We start from the raw sequence: 19,350 nt of genomic DNA, 5'->3' as shown, positions 1-19,350 counted from the left end.
TTGTTTCACCAGATGTGCCTGACGCACCTGCACCACCAGAGATCGTGAGCATTCGCCATGAGTCAGCCATTTTGAATTGGACTGATCCTAAAGAAAATGGAGGCTCACCAATCACTGGTAATGATGAAAACACTATTTTTAGTAATGCATAGACTTTCCATGGACTGAAAGGAAAATGGACATGGAAAATTAACTATTCCTGATATTACTGTGGAAAGCATTTGCTGAATGGTAAATAATAATGTATTGTTATTATTATTATCTCTGCAGGCTATCATATTGAATACAAAGAGAGGAACAGCTTGATGTGGAAGAGAGCCACTAAGACCCCTATTAGAGTGAAGGACTGCAGAGTGACTGGACTGATTGAAGGCCTGGAGTATGAATTTAGAGTCATGGCAATGAATGCGGCTGGTTTAGGAAGGCCAAGCAGGGCAACAGAACCAGTCATCGCCCTTGATCCAATTGGTAGGTTTTGTTTAATTCTCTTTCTCTTTCTGTCCTATTGATATCATAAGAATTCTGTCAACATGTACTCTAATCTTGATAACTTACTGGCTTTTTTGTTCCTCCACAGATCCTCCTGGTAAGCCTGATGTCATCAATGTAACCAGAAGCACTGTAACACTTATGTGGACTGCACCCAAGTACGATGGTGGACACAAACTGACTGGCTACCTGGTTGAGAAACTGGAACTGCCAGGAAAGACCTGGATGAAAGCAAATCATATCAATGTCCAAGGCCTTGCGTTTACTGTGCCAGACCTGATAGAAGGCAGCAGCATGGAATTCAGAATCAGAGCTAAGAATGCAGCTGGTGCAATCAGTGTTCCTTCAGAGCAAACTGATACACTTATCTGCAAAGATGAGTATGGTAAGTAAAAAAAAAAGAAGAAAAAGGTTTTTACTTCAAGACAAAGTCGATAGAATACATACTAAACTAAGACATGGACAGTAGCCTAATTTCTCTTCCTCATTTGTTCACAGAACCACCAAGCATCACTATAGATCCAGACATGAAGGAAGGTGTCTCTGTCAGAGCTGGGGACACCATTGTAGTATCTGCTTCCAAGATCCTTGGCAAACCTCCACCTACAGCTGTGTGGTCCAAGGCAGGAAGAGAATTCAAGACCTCAGATATTGTCCAGATCACAAGCACTCCAACCTCTTCAACGTTGTCTATTAAATATGCAAGCAGGAAGAACACTGGAGAGTACACAATTACAGCCAGTAATCCTTTCGGTATCAGAGAAGAACATGTTAAGGTCAAGGTTCTTGATATCCCTGGACCTCCAGGCCCCATTGAAGCCAGCAGTGTGTCAGCTGAGAAGTGCACATTGACATGGTTGCCACCAGAAGAAGATGGCGGCTGCTCAATCAAATCCTACACACTGGAGAAGAGAGAAACAAGCCGTCTTCTGTGGACCAAACTTGCTGAAAATATATTTGATTGCAGATTTGTTGCAAACAAGCTGAACAAGGGCAATGAGTACATCTTCCGTGTGTCTGCAGTGAACCAGTATGGCACTGGTGATGGGACACAATCTGGCCCAGTCAAAATGGTTGACAGCTTTGGTAAGTTGCTTGAATATTCATAATATTCTATTGACAGTACTGTAGTCTTCTCCACATCATTGTTCATGTATTCTGCTCCTCTTTTTCTCTAGGCCCACCAGGCCCACCTGGAGTCCCAGAGATTGACAATGTCAGCAGAAACGCTGTCACCATTTTCTGGAAGAGGCCAGTTAAAGATGGTGGAAGTGATATTAGAGGCTATCAGGTTGAGAGGAAAGAGAGAAGAGGAATGAGATGGGTGAGAGCATCGAAGAAAACGGTCTCTGACCTACGTTACAAAGTACAAGGACTGACGGAAGGTGTTCAGTATGAATTCAGAGTAACAGCAGAGAACAAAGCTGGCTTTGGGGAACCCAGTGAACCATCTGCCCACGTGATGACAAAGGATATTGTATGTAAGTAAACACAAAGGGTATTTTTCAAAACAAATAATGTATTCCATGCCGTCATTGTAAATAAGAAGTTGTTCTTAATTGACCAGCCTGGTACATAATAAAGGTTATATACAATTAAAATATAATGGCTTATTTATGAAAGTTATTATGAAGTGCAAACCAATAGATCTAATAATACCAGGTGATAACATGTCTTGATATAAGTCTTCTCTTTCTTCTTTTCAGATCCACCAGGACCTCCTTCCAACCCAAGAATTACTGACACCACCAAGACAACAGCCACATTCAACTGGGGTAGACCCCACTATGATGGCGGCCTGGATGTAGCAGGATACATTGTTGAGCACAAGAAGGAAGGACATGACGATTGGGTCACAGACGTCACAAGATTGAGAATTACAGAATATGTTGTGTCAGACCTGAAGGCTGGTGGGAAATACTATTTCAGAGTCCGAGCTATGAATACAGAGGGAGTTGGTGAACCAGCAGAGGTTGAAGAAATTGTCGAACTTGAGGACCGTGAGACACTTCCCGACTATGAGCTTGATGCTGAGTATAGAAGAACCCTTGTTGTCAGGGTCCGTGGATCCATTCGTATCTTCGTGCCAATTAAAGGACGTCCAGTTCCTGAAATAACGTGGATGAAAGATGACGCCATTCTTGGTAAAGGTGGCCGTGAACACATTGATACTACGGAGTCGTATACTCTCCTGGTTATCCCTGACTGCACAAGATATGATGCTGGAAAATACATGCTATCATTAGAGAATGTTGCTGGTAAGAGAGATGGATTTGTTAACGTCAGAGTATTGGATTCACCAGGACCACCTGTGAACTTGATACCACGTGAAATCACCAAAACAAGTATCACTATGCAGTGGGAAATCCCCATTATTGATGGTGGATCAAAGATCATTAACTACGTCATTGAGAAGCGAGAGGCCACAAGAAAGGCTTACACAGTAATCACTACAACCTGGCAGAAATGCTCCTTCAAGTTTGACAACTTGGATGAAGGCTCTGAATATTACTTCAGAGTATCTGCTGAAAATGAACTGGGCGTCGGCGAGCCAGCAGAGACACCTGAGACAATTAGAGCATCCCAAGCACCCACTGCCCCTGAAAATCTGTACGTCACTGATGTATCAGCGGACACCGCAAGCCTTGCATGGACGAAGCCAAAACATGATGGCGGCAGTAGGATTACTGGATACGTTATTGAAGCACAGAAGAAGGACACCGAGACATGGACCCATGTGACAACTGTAAAGGCTCTTGACTACACAGCCACAGATCTCATTGAAAATATGGAGTATGTGTTCCGCATCATGGCAGTGAACAGCTCTGGCAGAAGTGATCCACGTGAAAGCAGACCTGCTATCATTAGAGAACAAACAACAGCACCTGCATTTGACCTACGTGAAGTCTACCAGTCCTTGGTCATTGCTAAGGCTGGTGATAATGTGAAGGTTGAAATTCCTGTTCTGGGTCGTCCCAGACCAGCAGTTTCTTGGAAGAGGGGTGAGGACACACTTAAACAGACGCAGAGAACCAATACTGATACTACTGCAACCTCAACTACTCTCCACATCAATGAGATCAAAAGGAGCGATGGTGGTCAATATTCGATGACTGGCAAGAATATACTTGGAACAACGACAGAGACAATTACTGTTGAAGTCCACGATATTCCAGGACCTCCTACTGGACCAATTAAGCTTGAAGAAGTTTCCTGTGACTACATTCTCTTGTCATGGGAATGTCCAGAGAATGATGGTGGTGTACCCATTAACAATTACATTGTTGAAGCTAGAGAAACAACAGGCACATCATGGGTTGAATTAGCAGCAACGGTTATCCGTACAACATTCAAAGCTGCTCGTCTCACAACAGGAATCACGTATCAGTTCCGTGTTAAAGCCCAGAACAGGTACGGCATTGGACCCTGTATAGTCTCAGAACAAGTGGTTGCTGCTTATCCATTCGATGTGCCAGGACAACCAGGCATTCCTGAAATTGTCCACTTCAACAAGGATTCTATGACTATTAGCTGGGATGAACCAGCTTCCGATGGTGGAAGCCCCATTTTGGGATATCACATTGAAAGGAAAGAGAAGAACAGTATCCTGTGGCAGAAGATCAGCAAAGCACTTGTAGTAGGGAACATGTTCAAATCAACAGGCTTGGTGGACGGAATCGCATATGAGTACCGTGTTATTGCTGAAAACATGGCTGGTTTGAGCAGGGCAAGCAAGCATTCTGAGACTACCTTTGCTCTGGATCCAGTGGACCCACCTGGCCAACCAATGGCATTGAATGTAACCAGACATGAGGTGACTCTTCAGTGGACAAGACCTGAAGGTGATGGAGGATTCTCAATAACTGGGTACCAAGTAGAAAAAAGAGAACTTCCAGATGGACGCTGGCTCAAGGCCAACTATAGCAACGTCCTTGAGACAACATTCACTGTTAGCGGTCTCACAGAGGATGCTACTTATGAGTTCCATGTTATGGCAAGAAACTCAGCTGGCGCTCTCAGTAAGCCATCTCTCCCATCAGAGGAAATCACTTGCAGAGATGACGTTGAAGAGCCCAAACTTGAAGTTGATACAATCTATAATAGTACTGTGGTTGTGAAAGCTGGAGATGTCTTCCAACTTGCTGCCAGCGTAACAGGCAGACCAATACCAACACTGGTATGGACCAAAGACGGGAAGGAACTTGAAGATACGGCCAAGTTGGAAATCAAACTCTATGACTTTTCTACAACCTTAGTCAACAAAGATTCTCTAAGAAGGTGCGGTGGTACATTCACTTTAACTGCCAGCAATCCTGGTGGTTTTGCAAAGCATACCTTCAATGTTAAGGTTCTTGATAGACCTGGACCTCCAGATGGTCCACTTGCTGTTACAGACGTCACTGCTGAGAAATGTATCCTCTCATGGCTGCCACCATCACATGATGGCGGTGCAAAGATTCTGCACTACATCATTGAGAAACGTGAAACAAGTAGACTTGCTTGGACAAATGTAGCAACAGACTTACAAGTGAACCGGTTTAAGGTTACCAAGTTGTTGAAGGGTAACGAGTATATCTTCAGAGTTATGGCTGTTAACATGTATGGAACTGGAGAGCCCCTTGAATCCGACCCAATGGTTTCTACAAATCCATATGTGTCAGCTGATGCTCCATCAACACCTGAGGTGACGACCATCACAAAGAACACCATGGTTGTTTGCTGGGAACGCCCTGATCACGACGGTGGAAGCGACATCTTCAACTATGTTGTTGAAAGGAGAGACAAAACCGGTCTTCGCTGGGTTAAATGCAACAAGAGGACTGTAACTGACCTGAGGTTCAAAGTATCCGGGCTCACACCAGGGCATGAATATGAATTCAGAATCATTGCAGAAAACAATGCTGGTTTAGGTACACCAAGTCCTTCCAGTGAATTCTACAAGGCAGTAGACACAATCTTCCAACCTGGACCACCTGGAAATCAAAGAGTCTTGGACACAACCAAGTCATCCATTACAGTTGCCTGGAACAAACCTGTATATGATGGTGGTTCTGATATCATTGGATACGTTGTGGAGACCTGTCTACCTGAGGAAGATGAATGGACAATTCGTACCCCTAAGAAGGGATTAGTTGGTACATCATTTACCATCACTAACCTGGTAGAAAACCAAGATTATAAAATCAACATTTGTGCAATTAACTGTGAAGGGGTTGGAGAGCCAGCACAAGTGCCTGGCACACCAATTGCAGAGGACAGGCTGCTTCCTCCTGAAATTGACCTTGGTGCAGAGCTTCGTAAGGTTGTCTGCATTAGAGCTTGCGGCACATTGAGACTCTTTGTACCTATTAAAGGAAGACCAGCTCCTGATGTCAAGTGGTCCAGAGAAAATGGAGAGCCTGTTACGAGAGCAACTATTGACACCACATCATCATTTACTGCTCTTATGGTTGAAAATGTTGACAGATTTGACAGTGGAAAGTACATGTTGACATTGGAAAACGCCTCAGGAAGCAAAACTGCATATGTGAATGTCAGAGTGCTGGACACACCTGGAGCACCACAAAGCCTCATCATCAGGGAGGTCACCAGAGACTCAGTATCACTCATGTGGGATGCACCCCTTATTGATGGTGGCTCCAGAATTAGAAACTACGTTGTGGAGAAACGTGAATCAACAAGAAAAGCTTACTCCACAGTTTGTGCTCAATGTGTTAAATCTAGCTGGAAGATTGGTGGCCTGGAGGAAGGAAACACATATTTCTTCAGAATTCTGGCTGAGAATGAATTTGGCATTGGACTTCCAATAGAGACTCCTGAGGCAGTCAGAGTATCCGAGAAACCACTTCCACCAGGCAAAGTAACTCTCGTTGATGTCACAGGCACCAGCGTCTCTCTGTCTTGGGAAAAACCAGATCACGATGGAGGAAGCAGAATCTCAGGATATATTGTCGAGATGCAGGGCAAAGACAGTGAAACTTGGACCCAGTGTGCCGTTGCAAAAATCACACAGGTTGTTGTTCTTGGACTGACACAGGGTGAAGAATATATGTTCCGTGTGTCAGCACATAATGAAAAAGGAACCAGTGATCCTCGTCTACTCAGTGTACCTGTGGTAGCCAAAGATCTTGTTATTGCGCCAGTATTCAAGCTGCTGTTCACCACATTCAGTGTATTGGCAGGAGACGATCTCAAGATAGATTTACCATATGCTGCTCGCCCCAAAGCAGTTGTGACCTGGCTCAAGGATGGTGTTGCACTAAAAGAAACAACCAGAGTCAATGCTGATGCCACTGATACACATTTGCATCTTGTGGTCAAGGAAGCCAGTAGGGAGGATGTGGGCAAGTACACCATCAAACTTGTAAACACAGCTGGTGAATCAACAGTGGACATTGCAGTTGTTGTTCTTGATAAGCCTGGTCCTCCAACTGGCCCAATCACTGTTGATGAAGTCACTTCTGACAGTGTGGTACTGTCCTGGAACCCACCTACATATGTGGGTGGTTGTGCCATTAACAACTACGTAGTAGAAAAGAGGGAAACTACCTCCACAAACTGGCAGATTGTGTCTGCAACAGTTGCAAGAACCACAATTAAAGCAGCTCGGTTGAAGACTGGGTATGAATATCAGTTCAGGATCGCTGCTGAGAACAGATATGGAAAGAGTCCAGTACTTATATCAGAAAATATTGTTGCTCAATATCCATTCGATCTCCCAAGCGCTCCAGGGACCCCAATTGTACAATCATCTACAAAGGACAGCATGGTTATCGTATGGGAGAAGCCTGGTAGTGATGGCGGGAGCAAGATTTTGGGATATCACCTTGATAGTAAGGAGAGAAACAGCCTCCTCTGGGTAAAACAAAACAAACAGCTGATCCCAGACTTAAGGTTCAAGCTCAGTGGTCTTGATGAAGGTATCGAATATGAGTACAGAGTTTATGCTGAAAATATTGTTGGTGTTGGCAAAGCAAGCAAATTGTCAGAAATCCGTGTAGCAAGAGACCCCTGTGACAGTCCAGGCAAGCCTGAAGCTGTCATTGTCACAAGAGGAGCTGTCACTCTCCAATGGACTAAGCCAGAATTAGATGGAGGTAGCAAAATCACTGGCTACGTTGTGGAGAAGAAAGAGCTGCCTGAAGGGCGCTGGATGAAGGCCAGTTTCGCCAATGTCATTGAGACCCAATTTATAGTGACTGGCTTAGTTGAAGACCAGTGCTATGAGTTCCGTGTCATTGCAAGAAATGCAGCAGGTGTTTACAGTCTTCCATCTGAGAGCACTGGGTCTATTACAGCAAAGGATGAAGTTGATCCTCCCAAAATAGAGATGGATTCAAAGTACTCTTCAACAGTTGTTCTGATGGCAGGTGAATCGTTCAACCTTTGTGCAGATATTTTCGGCAAACCTGTGCCCTCAGTCCATTGGATGAAAAACAACGTAGAAATAAAGGATGCTGCACGCCTTGAGATAAAGAACACCGCTTTTAAAGCATCGTTGAGTGTTAAGGAGGCAATCCGTGTTGATGGAGGCCAATATATCCTACTTTTGAAAAATGTAGGTGGAGAGAAGTCAGTTAACATCAATGTCAAAGTGTTAGACAGACCTGGTCCACCAGGAGGCCCAATTTCTATCTATGGAGTCACAAGTGAAAAGGCTTGTATTGCCTGGAGACCACCAGCACAAGACGGAGGTAGTGATGTTTCTCATTACATCGTTGAGAAGAGAGAAACTAGCAGATTGGTTTGGACTCTGGTTGAACCTAAAGTGCAGACTCTAAATCTGAAGATCATAAAACTTGTTCCTGGAAATGAGTATGTCTTCCGAGTGATTCCTGTGAACAAATACGGAATTGGCGAACCTCTTGAATCTGAGCCAATGATTTCCAGAAATCAATTTGTGACACCTGATCCACCAACCAATGTGGAAGTCTCTACCATCACAAAAGATTCAATGGTGGTAACCTGGGAAAGACCTGAAAACGATGGTGGCAATGCCATTTCTGGATTTGTTATTGAGAAGCGTGATAAAGAAGGTGTGCGCTGGACTAGATGCAATAAGCGTACAGTGAGTGAGCTGCGCTTCAGAGTAGCAGGTCTTCTTGAGAACCGCAGTTATGAGTTCCGAGTTTCATCTGAGAATGCTGCTGGAGTTGGTAAACCAAGTGAACCAACTATTTACTACAAGGCATTGGATGCTATCTTCACATCAGGTCCACCAAATAATCCCAAAGTGACTGACACAACAAGAACATCTGTGTCCTTGTCATGGGGCAAACCTATCTATGATGGTGGCTGTGAGATTCAAGGATACTTAGTGGAGGCCTGTGAAGGAGCATCTGATGAATGGACAATGTGCACTCCACCTGCTGGAATCACACACACTAAATGTACAGTTCGAAAACTACTAGAGAAGCATGAGTATAAATTCAGAGTCTGTGCCATAAACAAGGTTGGTGTTGGTGAGCATGCAGATGTCCCTGGATCAGTTATTTTAGAGGAGAAATTGGAAGCACCAGATCTTGAGCTTGACGCTGACATGAGGAAGATGATTAATGTCAGAGCTGGAAGCACTCTTAGGTTGTTCATTCCTGTTAGGGGACGGCCGGCTCCTGAACTGAAATGGGGAAAGGCTGATGGAGAACTCAAGGAGACGGCACAGATTGACAATACAAGCAGTTATGCCTCACTTCTGATTGAAAATGTTGACAGATTTGACACTGGCAAGTACACTGTTACTGCAGAGAATTCCAGTGGAATTAAATCTGTCTTCATCAGTGTCAGAGTACTTGATTCACCTAGTATGCCTGCAAATTTCGCTATCAAGGAGATAACAAAGAACTCAGTCACCCTTACTTGGGAGCCACCTATTTTGGATGGTGGGTCTAAAATTAAGCAATATCATGTTGAGAAACGAGAAAGCACTAGGAAAGTGTATTCCCCTGTCACAACCTGTCATAAGATGTCATGGAAGATTGAACCACTTGTGGAGGGAAGTATCTATTTCTTCAGAGTTCTTGCTGAAAACGAGTGGGGCATTGGCTTACCTGCAGAGACCCCTGAACCCGTCAAGATTTCAGAGGTACCTCAACCTCCCGGTAAAGTTACAGTACTGGACGTGACACGGAACAGTGTCTCTCTTAAGTGGGAGAAACCAGGTCATGATGGAGGCAGCAGAATAAGCCATTATGAGATTGAAATGCAAGCCAAAGATAGTGACAAATGGAAACTATGTGCTCAATGTAAATACCTTGAAACTACTGTCACTAGCTTAGCCCAAGGAGAGGAGTATCAATTCAGAGTAATTGCTGTTAATAGCAAAGGAAAGAGTGACTCTAGACTTCTGGCCAATCCAGTAGTAGCAAAGGACCTTGTCATTGCACCTGACATAAGACCTAAATTAACACAGTACAGTGTACAGGTTGGCTATGATCTGAAGATTGAAGTTCCCATTGCTGGACATCCTAAACCAGTCATTACATGGACAAAGGATGGTGCTGCCCTGAAACAGACCACAAGAGTTAATGTTGTCGACAGTGCACGCAATACACATCTAACCATCAAAGAAGCAACAAAAGACGATGGTGGATTGTATAGTATTAATATTACCAACAGTCTTGGCTCCAAAGATGCCACCATTGAAGTAATCACACTAGATAAACCTGGCCCACCAACAGGCCCAATCAAGATGGATGACATCAGTGCTGAAAGTATCACACTTTCCTGGGAACCACCTGCATACACTGGTGGCTGCCCAATTTCAAATTACGTTGTCCAGAAAAGAGATACAACCACAACTAACTGGGTTGTAGTCTCTGCCACTGTGGCAAGAAATACCCTGAAAGTGGCAAATCTAAAAACAGGTGCAGAATACCAATTCAGGATTTGTGCTGAAAACAGATATGGCAAAAGTTATGCTATTGATTCTGAACCTGTCCTTGCCCAGTATCCTTTCAAGGAGCCAGGACCACCAGGAACACCTTACATATCTTCATACACTAAGGATTACATGGTTGTGGAATGGCACAAACCCATTTCAGATGGAGGCAGTGCCATTTTCGGCTATCACATTGAGAGAAAGGAAAAGAACAGTATCCTTTGGACAAAGATCAATAAATCCCTCATCCAAGACTGTAGATTTAAATCTACTCCTTTGGAGGAAGGTATTGAGTATGAGTTTAGAGTGTCTGCTGAGAATATCGTTGGCATTGGCGCATGCAGCAAACTCTCTGAGGGATATGTGGCACGTGACCCATGTGATCCTCCTGGCACCCCAGAGGCTATCATTGTAACCAGGCACTCTGTGAAACTGAAGTGGACAAGACCACAGTATGATGGTGGCAGTCTGATCACAGGCTATGTGGTGGAGAAACGCGATCTCCCAGAGGGAAGGTGGATGAAGGCAAGTTTCACAAATGTCATTGAAACTGTATTCACAGTTCTGGGTCTAACTGAGGATTGCAAATATGACTTCAGAGTCATAGCTAGGAATGCAGCTGGATCTATCAGCAAGCCCTCTCAGAGCACCGGATCCATCACAGCAAAGGATGAAGTTGATCCACCAAAATGTGAAGTTGACTCAGTGTACAGCCAGGTTGTTATCATCAATGCTGGGGAAACATTTACACTTGAGGCGGCTGTACAAGGAAAGCCAATTCCAACAGCTCAATGGTTCAAGAGTGAAGCATTAGTGGAGAACTCAGCAAGGGCTGAGATTATGAACTCAGATTTCCAAGCAAAGCTTGTTGTCAAAGATGCTATCAGAGTGGATGGAGGACAATATACTTTGCTTCTAACTAATGTTGCTGGAGATAAAACTGTTACATTCAATGTGAGAGTACTGGACAGACCTGGGCCCTCTCAGGGACCCCTCACTGTTAGCAATGTCACATGCGAGAAATGCTCACTGTCCTGGCTTCCTCCAAGAGCTGACGGTGGCAGCAGTATTTCCCACTACGTCATTCAAAAGAGAGAAACTAGCCGTCTTGCATGGACTGTGGTTGCTAGTGATTGTGGAGCTACAATGTTCAAAGTCACAAAGCTTCTGCAGGGAAATGAGTACATCTTCCGTGTAATGGCTGTCAACAAATTTGGTACTGGTGAACCTCTTGAATCAGCCCCAGTTATAATGAGAAATCAATTTGTTACTCCTGGACCACCTCAAGAATTGGAAATAGCCAATATTGCAAGGGATTCCATGACTGTGTGCTGGACTCGCCCAGAGGTTGATGGTGGAAGTGAGATTGCTGGTTACATTGTTGAGAAGAGAGATAGAGCTGGAATCAGATGGACAAAATGCAACAAACGCAGAGTCACGGACCTTCGCTTCAGAGTGACAGGCCTGACAGAGGATCATGAATATGAATTCAGATTATCTGCTGAGAATGCTGCAGGAGTCGGCCAACCAACTGAACCAACTCCTTACACCAAAGCCTGTGATCCAACCTTTGAACCTGGCGCTCCCACTAATGCACATGTGGTTGATACTAGCAAGAACTCCATTACACTCGCATGGAGTAGACCCATTTATGACGGTGGTGTCAATATCCAGGGATATGCTGTGGAGATCTGCAAAGCTGATGAGGAGGAATGGACCCTATGCACTCCACCAACAGGAGTGAATGCCACTACCTTCAAAATCAACAAACTTATCGAGCATCAAGAATATAAGGTGCAGGTATGTGCCATCAATAAATTGGGTGTTGGTGAACCTGCTGAGATTTTAGGAACTGTAAAACCGGTGGATGCAATGTTCGCCCCAGAGATTGAGCTGGATTCAGAGCTAAGGAAAGGAGTTGTCGTGCGTGCTGGAGGATCCATGAGGATCAATATTCCATTCAAAGGACGTCCTACTCCAGAAATAAGCTGGTCCAAGGATGAGGGTGACTTGACTAACAAAGTTCAAATTGAGAAAGGTGCCGATTTTACTCAACTGTCAGTAGACATCTGTGACAGAAATGATGCTGGAAAGTACACTCTGACCCTGGAAAACAGCAGCGGTTCCAAGTCCGCGTTTGTGTCCGTCAAAGTACTTGATACACCAGGAGCACCCATAAATTTCACAGTGAAAGATATTAAGAAAAACTCTGTCAACCTTGTTTGGGAGCCCCCACTCATTGACGGAGGCGCGAGGGTCAAGCATTACTTTGTTGAGAAGCGTGAATCCACCAGGAAAGCTTATTCCAACATTTCAAACAAGTGTACAAGGAACAGTTTCCATGTGGGAGATCTCATTGAGGGGGTTATTTATTACTTCAGAGTTATGGCTGAAAATGAATATGGTGTAGGCCTGGCAGCAGAAACAGCAGAGCCTGTGAAGACATCAGAAGTCCCTCTGCCTGTAGGAAAGATCACATTGACTGAGGTGACTAAGACAACCGCCTCAATGGCATGGGAAAAACCAGACCATGACGGTGGAAGTAGGATAATGGGATACTACATAGAAATGCTGCCTGCGGGATCAGAGGAATGGATCCTATCCACAACCACAAAAACATGTGAGGGAACTGTAGAAGGCCTAACCGCAGGTCAAGAATACCAGTTCAGAGTTTCAGCCTTTAATGACAAAGGAAAGAGTGACACAAGGGTATTAGCTGCCCCTGTCACAGCTAAAGATCTGACTATTGAACCTAGTTTCGTAATGACATTCAACACCTTTAGTGTCCAACATGGTGAAAATCTGAAGATAGAAATACCAGTGAGAGGACGCCCATTACCAAAAGTGGTATGGACAAAGGATGGACAGGCAATTAAAGAGACAACCAGGTTGAATGTTTCAAGAACAGCATCATCAACAATCCTTGCTATAAAAGAGACAACCAGAGCGGATTCTGGCAAGTACAAAATCACAGCTACCAACAGTATAGGAGAAAAAGTTGCAGAAATCGGAGTGATCATCCTCGATAAACCTGGCCCAGTCACAGGGCCTATCAAGATTGAGGAAGTGAGTTCCAATTATGTCAACCTCGCATGGGAACCACCTACGTACACAGGAGGTTGTCAAATAAACAATTACATTGTGGAAAAGCGTGACACAACAACCGTAGCATGGCAGTGTGTGTCTGCAACCGTTGCAAGAACAACTATCAAAGTTACCAAGCTGAAAACCGGTACTGAATACCAGTTTAGAGTGTTTGCAGAAAACAGATATGGAAAGAGTCCGTCATTGGACTCAGCAGCTGTTGTTGTGCAATATCCTTTCAGTGAACCTTTTGCACCTGGTACGCCATTTGTGTCATCAGTGACAAAGGACCACATGGTTGTTGAATGGAAAGTACCAACCAGTGATGGAGGCAGTCCAATCCTTGGTTACCACCTTGAACGCAAAGAGAAGAACAGCATTCTCTGGACGAAGTTGAACAAACTGCTCATTCCTGACTGTCGATTCAAAACAAATGAACTTGAAGAGGGCATTGAGTATGAATTCAAGGTCTTCGCTGAGAACATTGCTGGCTTGAGTCCACCTAGCAAGATTTCTGACGTTTGTGTCGCCAGAGACCCATGTGATCCACCTGGTACCCCTGAGGCTATTGATATTACCAGGAACCACGTTACACTGTCATGGAAAAGGCCCCATTATGATGGTGGTAGCCTGATCACAGGCTATGTTGTTGAAAGGAAGAAGCTTCCCGATGGCCGTTGGATGAAGGCTAGCTTCACAAATGTAATTGAGACTCAATTCACAATCTCAGGTCTGACTGAAGAGTGTGAGTATGAGTTTCGAGTAATTGCAAGGAACGCATCTGGTATTTTCAGTGCTCCCTCTGAAAGCACTGGAGCAATTACTGCTAAAGATGAAATTGAAGCACCAACAGCATCAATGGATCCCAAGTTTAAGGACTGTATTGTCATCCATGCTGGTGAAACATTTGTTATTGATGCTGATATTTTGGGAAAACCACTCCCTGAAATCACATGGTTGAAAGATGGAAAAGAAATCGACCAAACTACCCCAAGAATGGAGATCAAAACAACCATTCAACGCACTATTCTAACAGTCAAGGAATGTATCAGAGTAGATGGTGGACACTTTGTCCTGAGTCTTAGCAATGTTGGTGGAACAAAATCTATTCCCGTCAACGTGAAAGTTCTTGATAGACCTGGTCCACCCGAAGGTCCAATGAAGATAACTGGCGTGACTTCAGAGAAAGCCTATCTTCACTGGAGTCATCCATTACATGATGGCGGTGCCAGCTGTTCTCATTATATAATTGAAAAGAGGGAAACCAGCAGATTGTCATGGACTGTAGTCGAACCCAGAATCCAAGCTGTCAGCTACAAAGTGACTAAACTCTTGCCTGGCAATGAGTACATCTTCAGAGTTACGGCAGTAAATAAGTTTGGCATTGGTGAACCTCTTGAATCAGACCCAGTTATTGCACGTAATCCTTTTGTGACACCAAGCGCTCCCTCAACACCTGAAGCAAGTGCTATTACAAGGGACTCAATGGTCCTTACATGGGAACGTCCAGAAGATAATGGTGGCTCAGATATTGATGGCTATGTCCTGGAGAAACGAGATAAAGAGGGCATTAGATGGACAAAATGTAACAAGAAAAGACTTAATGACATCAGGTTCAGATGCACCGGACTCACCGAGGGACATTCCTATGAGTTCAGAGTGTCTGCTGAAAATGCTGCTGGTGTGGGAGTGCCAAGTGCACCAACAGAATACATCAAAGCCTGTGATATCACATATCCACCTGGTCCTCCTAACAACCCTAAGGTGACAGACCACTCAAGCACAACTGTGTCACTCTCATGGACAAGACCCATCTATGACGGTGGAGCAGCCATCAAAGGATATGTGGTTGAGATGAGAGAAGAAGGAGATGAAGAATGGATAACCTGTACACCGCCAACTGGTGTACAAGCAACACACTTTACTGTGAAAAAACTGAGGGAAAATGCTGAATACTATTTCCGTATCTGTGCAATTAACATTGAAGGAGTTGGTGAGCATGTTGATGTTCCAGGGTCTGTAGTTGCATCTGAAAGACTTGAGGCCCCTGAGATTGAACTTGATTCAGACCTTAGGAAAATGGTCCAAGTACGGGCAAGTGCAACACTGCGTTTGTTTGTGACAATCAAAGGAAAACCTGAACCTGAAGTAAAGTGGTCCAAGATGGACGGCCCTCTTACTGAGCGTGCACAAATTGAGGTCACAAGCTCATACACAATGCTTGTCATCGACAATGTCAACAGATTTGACACTGGCAAGTATGTGTTGACCCTTGAGAACCATAGTGGTCAAAAATCGGCATTCATTAATGTCAGAGTGTTGGACTCACCAAGTGCCCCTGAGAACTTTGAAGTCAAGGACATTAAGAGAGATTCTGTATCACTATCCTGGGAGCCTCCGATGATTGACGGTGGAGCTAAGGTCACCCATTACATTGTGGAAAAGAGAGATAATACAAGACTGGCATTTACAAGTGTTTCAAATAACTGTGTAAGAAATTCCATGAAGATTGATGACCTTAAGGAGGGTGGAATTTACTATTTCCGCGTCAAAGCTGTCAATGAGCTTGGTGTGGGTTTGCCAGCAGAAACAACAGAACCAATCAAGGTATCCGAAGCCCCCTTGCCTCCTGGCAAAGTTACGGTTGTAGATGTTTCTCGCGACAGTGTGAGTCTCGCATGGGAAAAGCCTGATCATGATGGTGGTAGTAAAATCACAAGCTACACAGTAGAAATGCAAACCAAGGGCGATGAGAAATGGACTGTATGCACTGAGATTAAAGCATTGGAAGCAACTATTGGTGGACTCACAACTGGAGAGGAATATTCATTTAGGATTACTGCTGTCAATGACAAAGGCAAGAGCGAACCTAAGCCACTGGCAGACCCTGTCGTAGTAAAGGACATTACAATCGAACCTATCATCGATCTGATGTTCAACACATACAGTGTCAAGGCAGGAGATGATCTGAAGATTGATGTTCCATTCAGAGGCAGACCTGAACCTGAGGTTGCATGGAAAAAAGATGGAGCTGTATTGAAGCAGACAACCAGGGTGAATGTTCTAACAGCTAAGAATTCATCAAAAATTACTATCAAAGACGCAACCAAGGAGGACTTTGGGAAGTATGAGATCACTTTAACCAACGCAGTTGGCAAGAAATCAGCGACTATAGCTGTTATCATCTTGGATAAACCTGGCCCACCAGGTGCAATCAAGGTAGATGAAGTGAGTGCTGACAATATTTCACTGTCTTGGGACGCCCCACTCTACGATGGAGGATGTCAAATCAACAACTATGTTGTGCAGAAGAGAGATACTACCACTACAACATGGCAGATTGTTTCAGCCACAGTCGCCAGAACATCAATTAAAGTTCCCCGCTTGACACAAGGCACTGAATATCAGTTCCGAATTGCAGCTGAAAATCGCTACGGCAAGAGCCATGCTGTGGACTCCGCTCCAATTGTTGCACAGTACCCCTTCGAGACACCTGGCCTTCCCACTTCTCTCCATGTTGCCCATGCTACTAAGTCCGGCATTTTGGTTGCATGGGGTAAACCAGCCAGTGACGGTGGAAGTCCAATCATTGGTTATCACCTGGAAATGAAAGACCATAGCAGTATTCTCTGGACAAAGATCAACAGAGGTCTCATTGCTGAAACAGAATTCAAAGTGATTGGCATTGAGGAAGGCTTGCTGTATGAGTTCCGTGTTTATGCTCAGAATATTGCTGGAATTGGACCTTGCACCAAAGCCTCTGAGCCTGTAGCTGCAAGAGATCCTTGTGATCCACCTGTTAACCTTGAGGTCATTGACATCACAAGAACTTCAGTTTCCATTACTTGGCACGCGCCAGAGAATGACGGTGGAGCTAAGGTGACTGGCTACATTGTTGAACGCAGGGAGATTCCAGATGGCCGTTGGCTGAAGTGCAATTTTGCCAGTCTCCAGGACACATACTTTGACATTACAGGCCTTACAGAGGATGTACAATATGACTTCCGTGTTATTGCAAAGAATGCAGCTGGATTACTCAGTGAGCCATCATTGGGCACAGGTGCCATCACAGTCAAGGATGAGGTGGATACACCTCGCATTGAGTTGGAAGACAGGTTTAGGCAATTAGTAGTTGTCAAAGCTGGAGATATTTTGAGAATCGATGCAGATATTTCTGGGCGCCCACGTCCAGTCATTGCATGGACAAAGGATGGTAAAGAAATTGATGCCAAGGCAAGAGTGGAGATTACTTCAACACACAGCACCACCACATTAATAGTCAGAGACACTATCAGAAGGGACACTGGCCAGTACATTGTAACTCTACAGAACGTTGCTGGCACAAGGTCCTTGGCTGTAAACTGTAAGGTCCTTGACCGCCCTGGACCATCCTCTGGACCGTTGGCGGTCACTGGTCTGACAGCAGAGAAGTGCACTTTGACCTGGGGACCACCTCAAGAAAATGGTGGCGCAGAAATCATGCACTACATTGTTGAGAAACGTGAAACCAGCCGTCTCGCCTGGACTTTAGTATATGGAGATATGAAAGCTACAACATGCAAAGTCACCAAACTGCTTAAAGGAAATGAATACATCTTCAGAGTAAGGGGAGTGAACAAATATGGAGACGGTGAAGCCCTGGAGAGTGAGCCCACCAGAGCCAAGAATGCATACACTGTCCCTGTAGCACCAACAGATGTTCAAATCACGAGTATCACAAGTGATGCAATGACAATCTGCTGGGAAAGACCAGAATCCGATGGAGGAAGCAGCATCTATGGCTATGTTATTGAGAAACGAGAAAAAATTGGATTGCGCTGGGTACGAGTGAACAAAAAGCCTGTGTATGACCTCAGGGTCAAGGCATCCAATCTCCGTGAGGGAGCTGAATATGAGTACAGAGTCTATGCAGAAAATGCTGCAGGCTTGAGTCTCCCAAGTATTCCTACCGAACTAACAAAGGCGGAGGATCCCCAATTCCTGCCATCTCCACCATCTAAACCTAAAGTTATTGACTCCACCAAGACTACTGTTACTCTTTCATGGAACAAGCCATTGTTTGATGGTGGTGCTCCTGTGACAGGATACTGTGTTGAATATAGGAGGACAGATGAATACGATGATGACTGGTGTGTCGGTGTTTCAAACACAAAGAACACTGAATTCACCATTGTTGGATTAACTTCTGGGGCAGAATATCTATTTGTTGTCAAATCAATCAACAAGATTGGTCTCAGTGAGCCAAGCCCCCCTACGGATCCACAGGTGGCTAAGGAGAGAGAAGAGGTACCAGTATTTGATATCAGCAATGAGATGCGAAAGACACTCATTGTAAAGGACGGTAGTTCATTCACCCTAACTGTGCCATTCAGGGGCAAGCCCGTTCCGAATGTTATGTGGACCAAGGCTGCTGTTGACCTGAGAGTGAGGGCCAGTATTGATACCACTGATACCTTCACATCTATCACAGTGGAACAAGCAACAAGAGATGACTCTGGGAAATATACTGTGACTCTCCAAAACATAGCTGGAAAAGTTGCATGTACATTAAATGTCAGGGTTCTGGACTCTCCTGGCCCACCATCTCATGTTGGGTTCAAGGATGTTACAAAGAGCTCTGCAACAGTTACATGGGATACCCCAGATAATGAAGGTGGCGCTGCGGTAAAGAACTACCTTGTTGATATTCGTGAGGCAAGCAAAAAGGGATGGACCAGACTCACAGATGCCTGCCATCGTCTGACCTACAAAGTAACAGACCTGGTGGAGGGAGGAGTGTACTACTTTAGAGTCACAGGTGAAAATGAATATGGAGTTGGTGTATCAGCTGAGACCAAAGATGGAGCAAAGATTACAGGTATACTAGAATTTAAAATAGAAAACAACATTTAAGTTGAAGA

At 44.5% G+C, this 19,350-nt stretch overlaps 1 protein-coding gene across 1 annotated transcript in view; it reads left to right on the top strand.

Moving 5' to 3' along the window:
- LOC121536983 (titin) overlaps nt 1–19,350 on the top strand; it is a 194,042-nt gene that overhangs the window by 138,330 nt on the left and 36,362 nt on the right. The window contains exons 172-177 of the mRNA XM_041844684.2: nt 13–117; nt 271–468; nt 578–874; nt 988–1,575; nt 1,668–1,970; nt 2,196–19,307. Coding sequence (XP_041700618.2) covers nt 13–117; nt 271–468; nt 578–874; nt 988–1,575; nt 1,668–1,970; nt 2,196–19,307 — 18,603 coding nt within the window. The remainder of the gene's footprint in view (nt 1–12; nt 118–270; nt 469–577; nt 875–987; nt 1,576–1,667; nt 1,971–2,195; nt 19,308–19,350) is intronic.

Source organism: Coregonus clupeaformis, chromosome 23 (assembly GCF_020615455.1).
Source record: "Coregonus clupeaformis isolate EN_2021a chromosome 23, ASM2061545v1, whole genome shotgun sequence".
NCBI classification, from domain to species: domain Eukaryota; kingdom Metazoa; phylum Chordata; class Actinopteri; order Salmoniformes; family Salmonidae; genus Coregonus; species Coregonus clupeaformis.
This window is presented reverse-complemented; position numbering and strand designations above follow the sequence as displayed.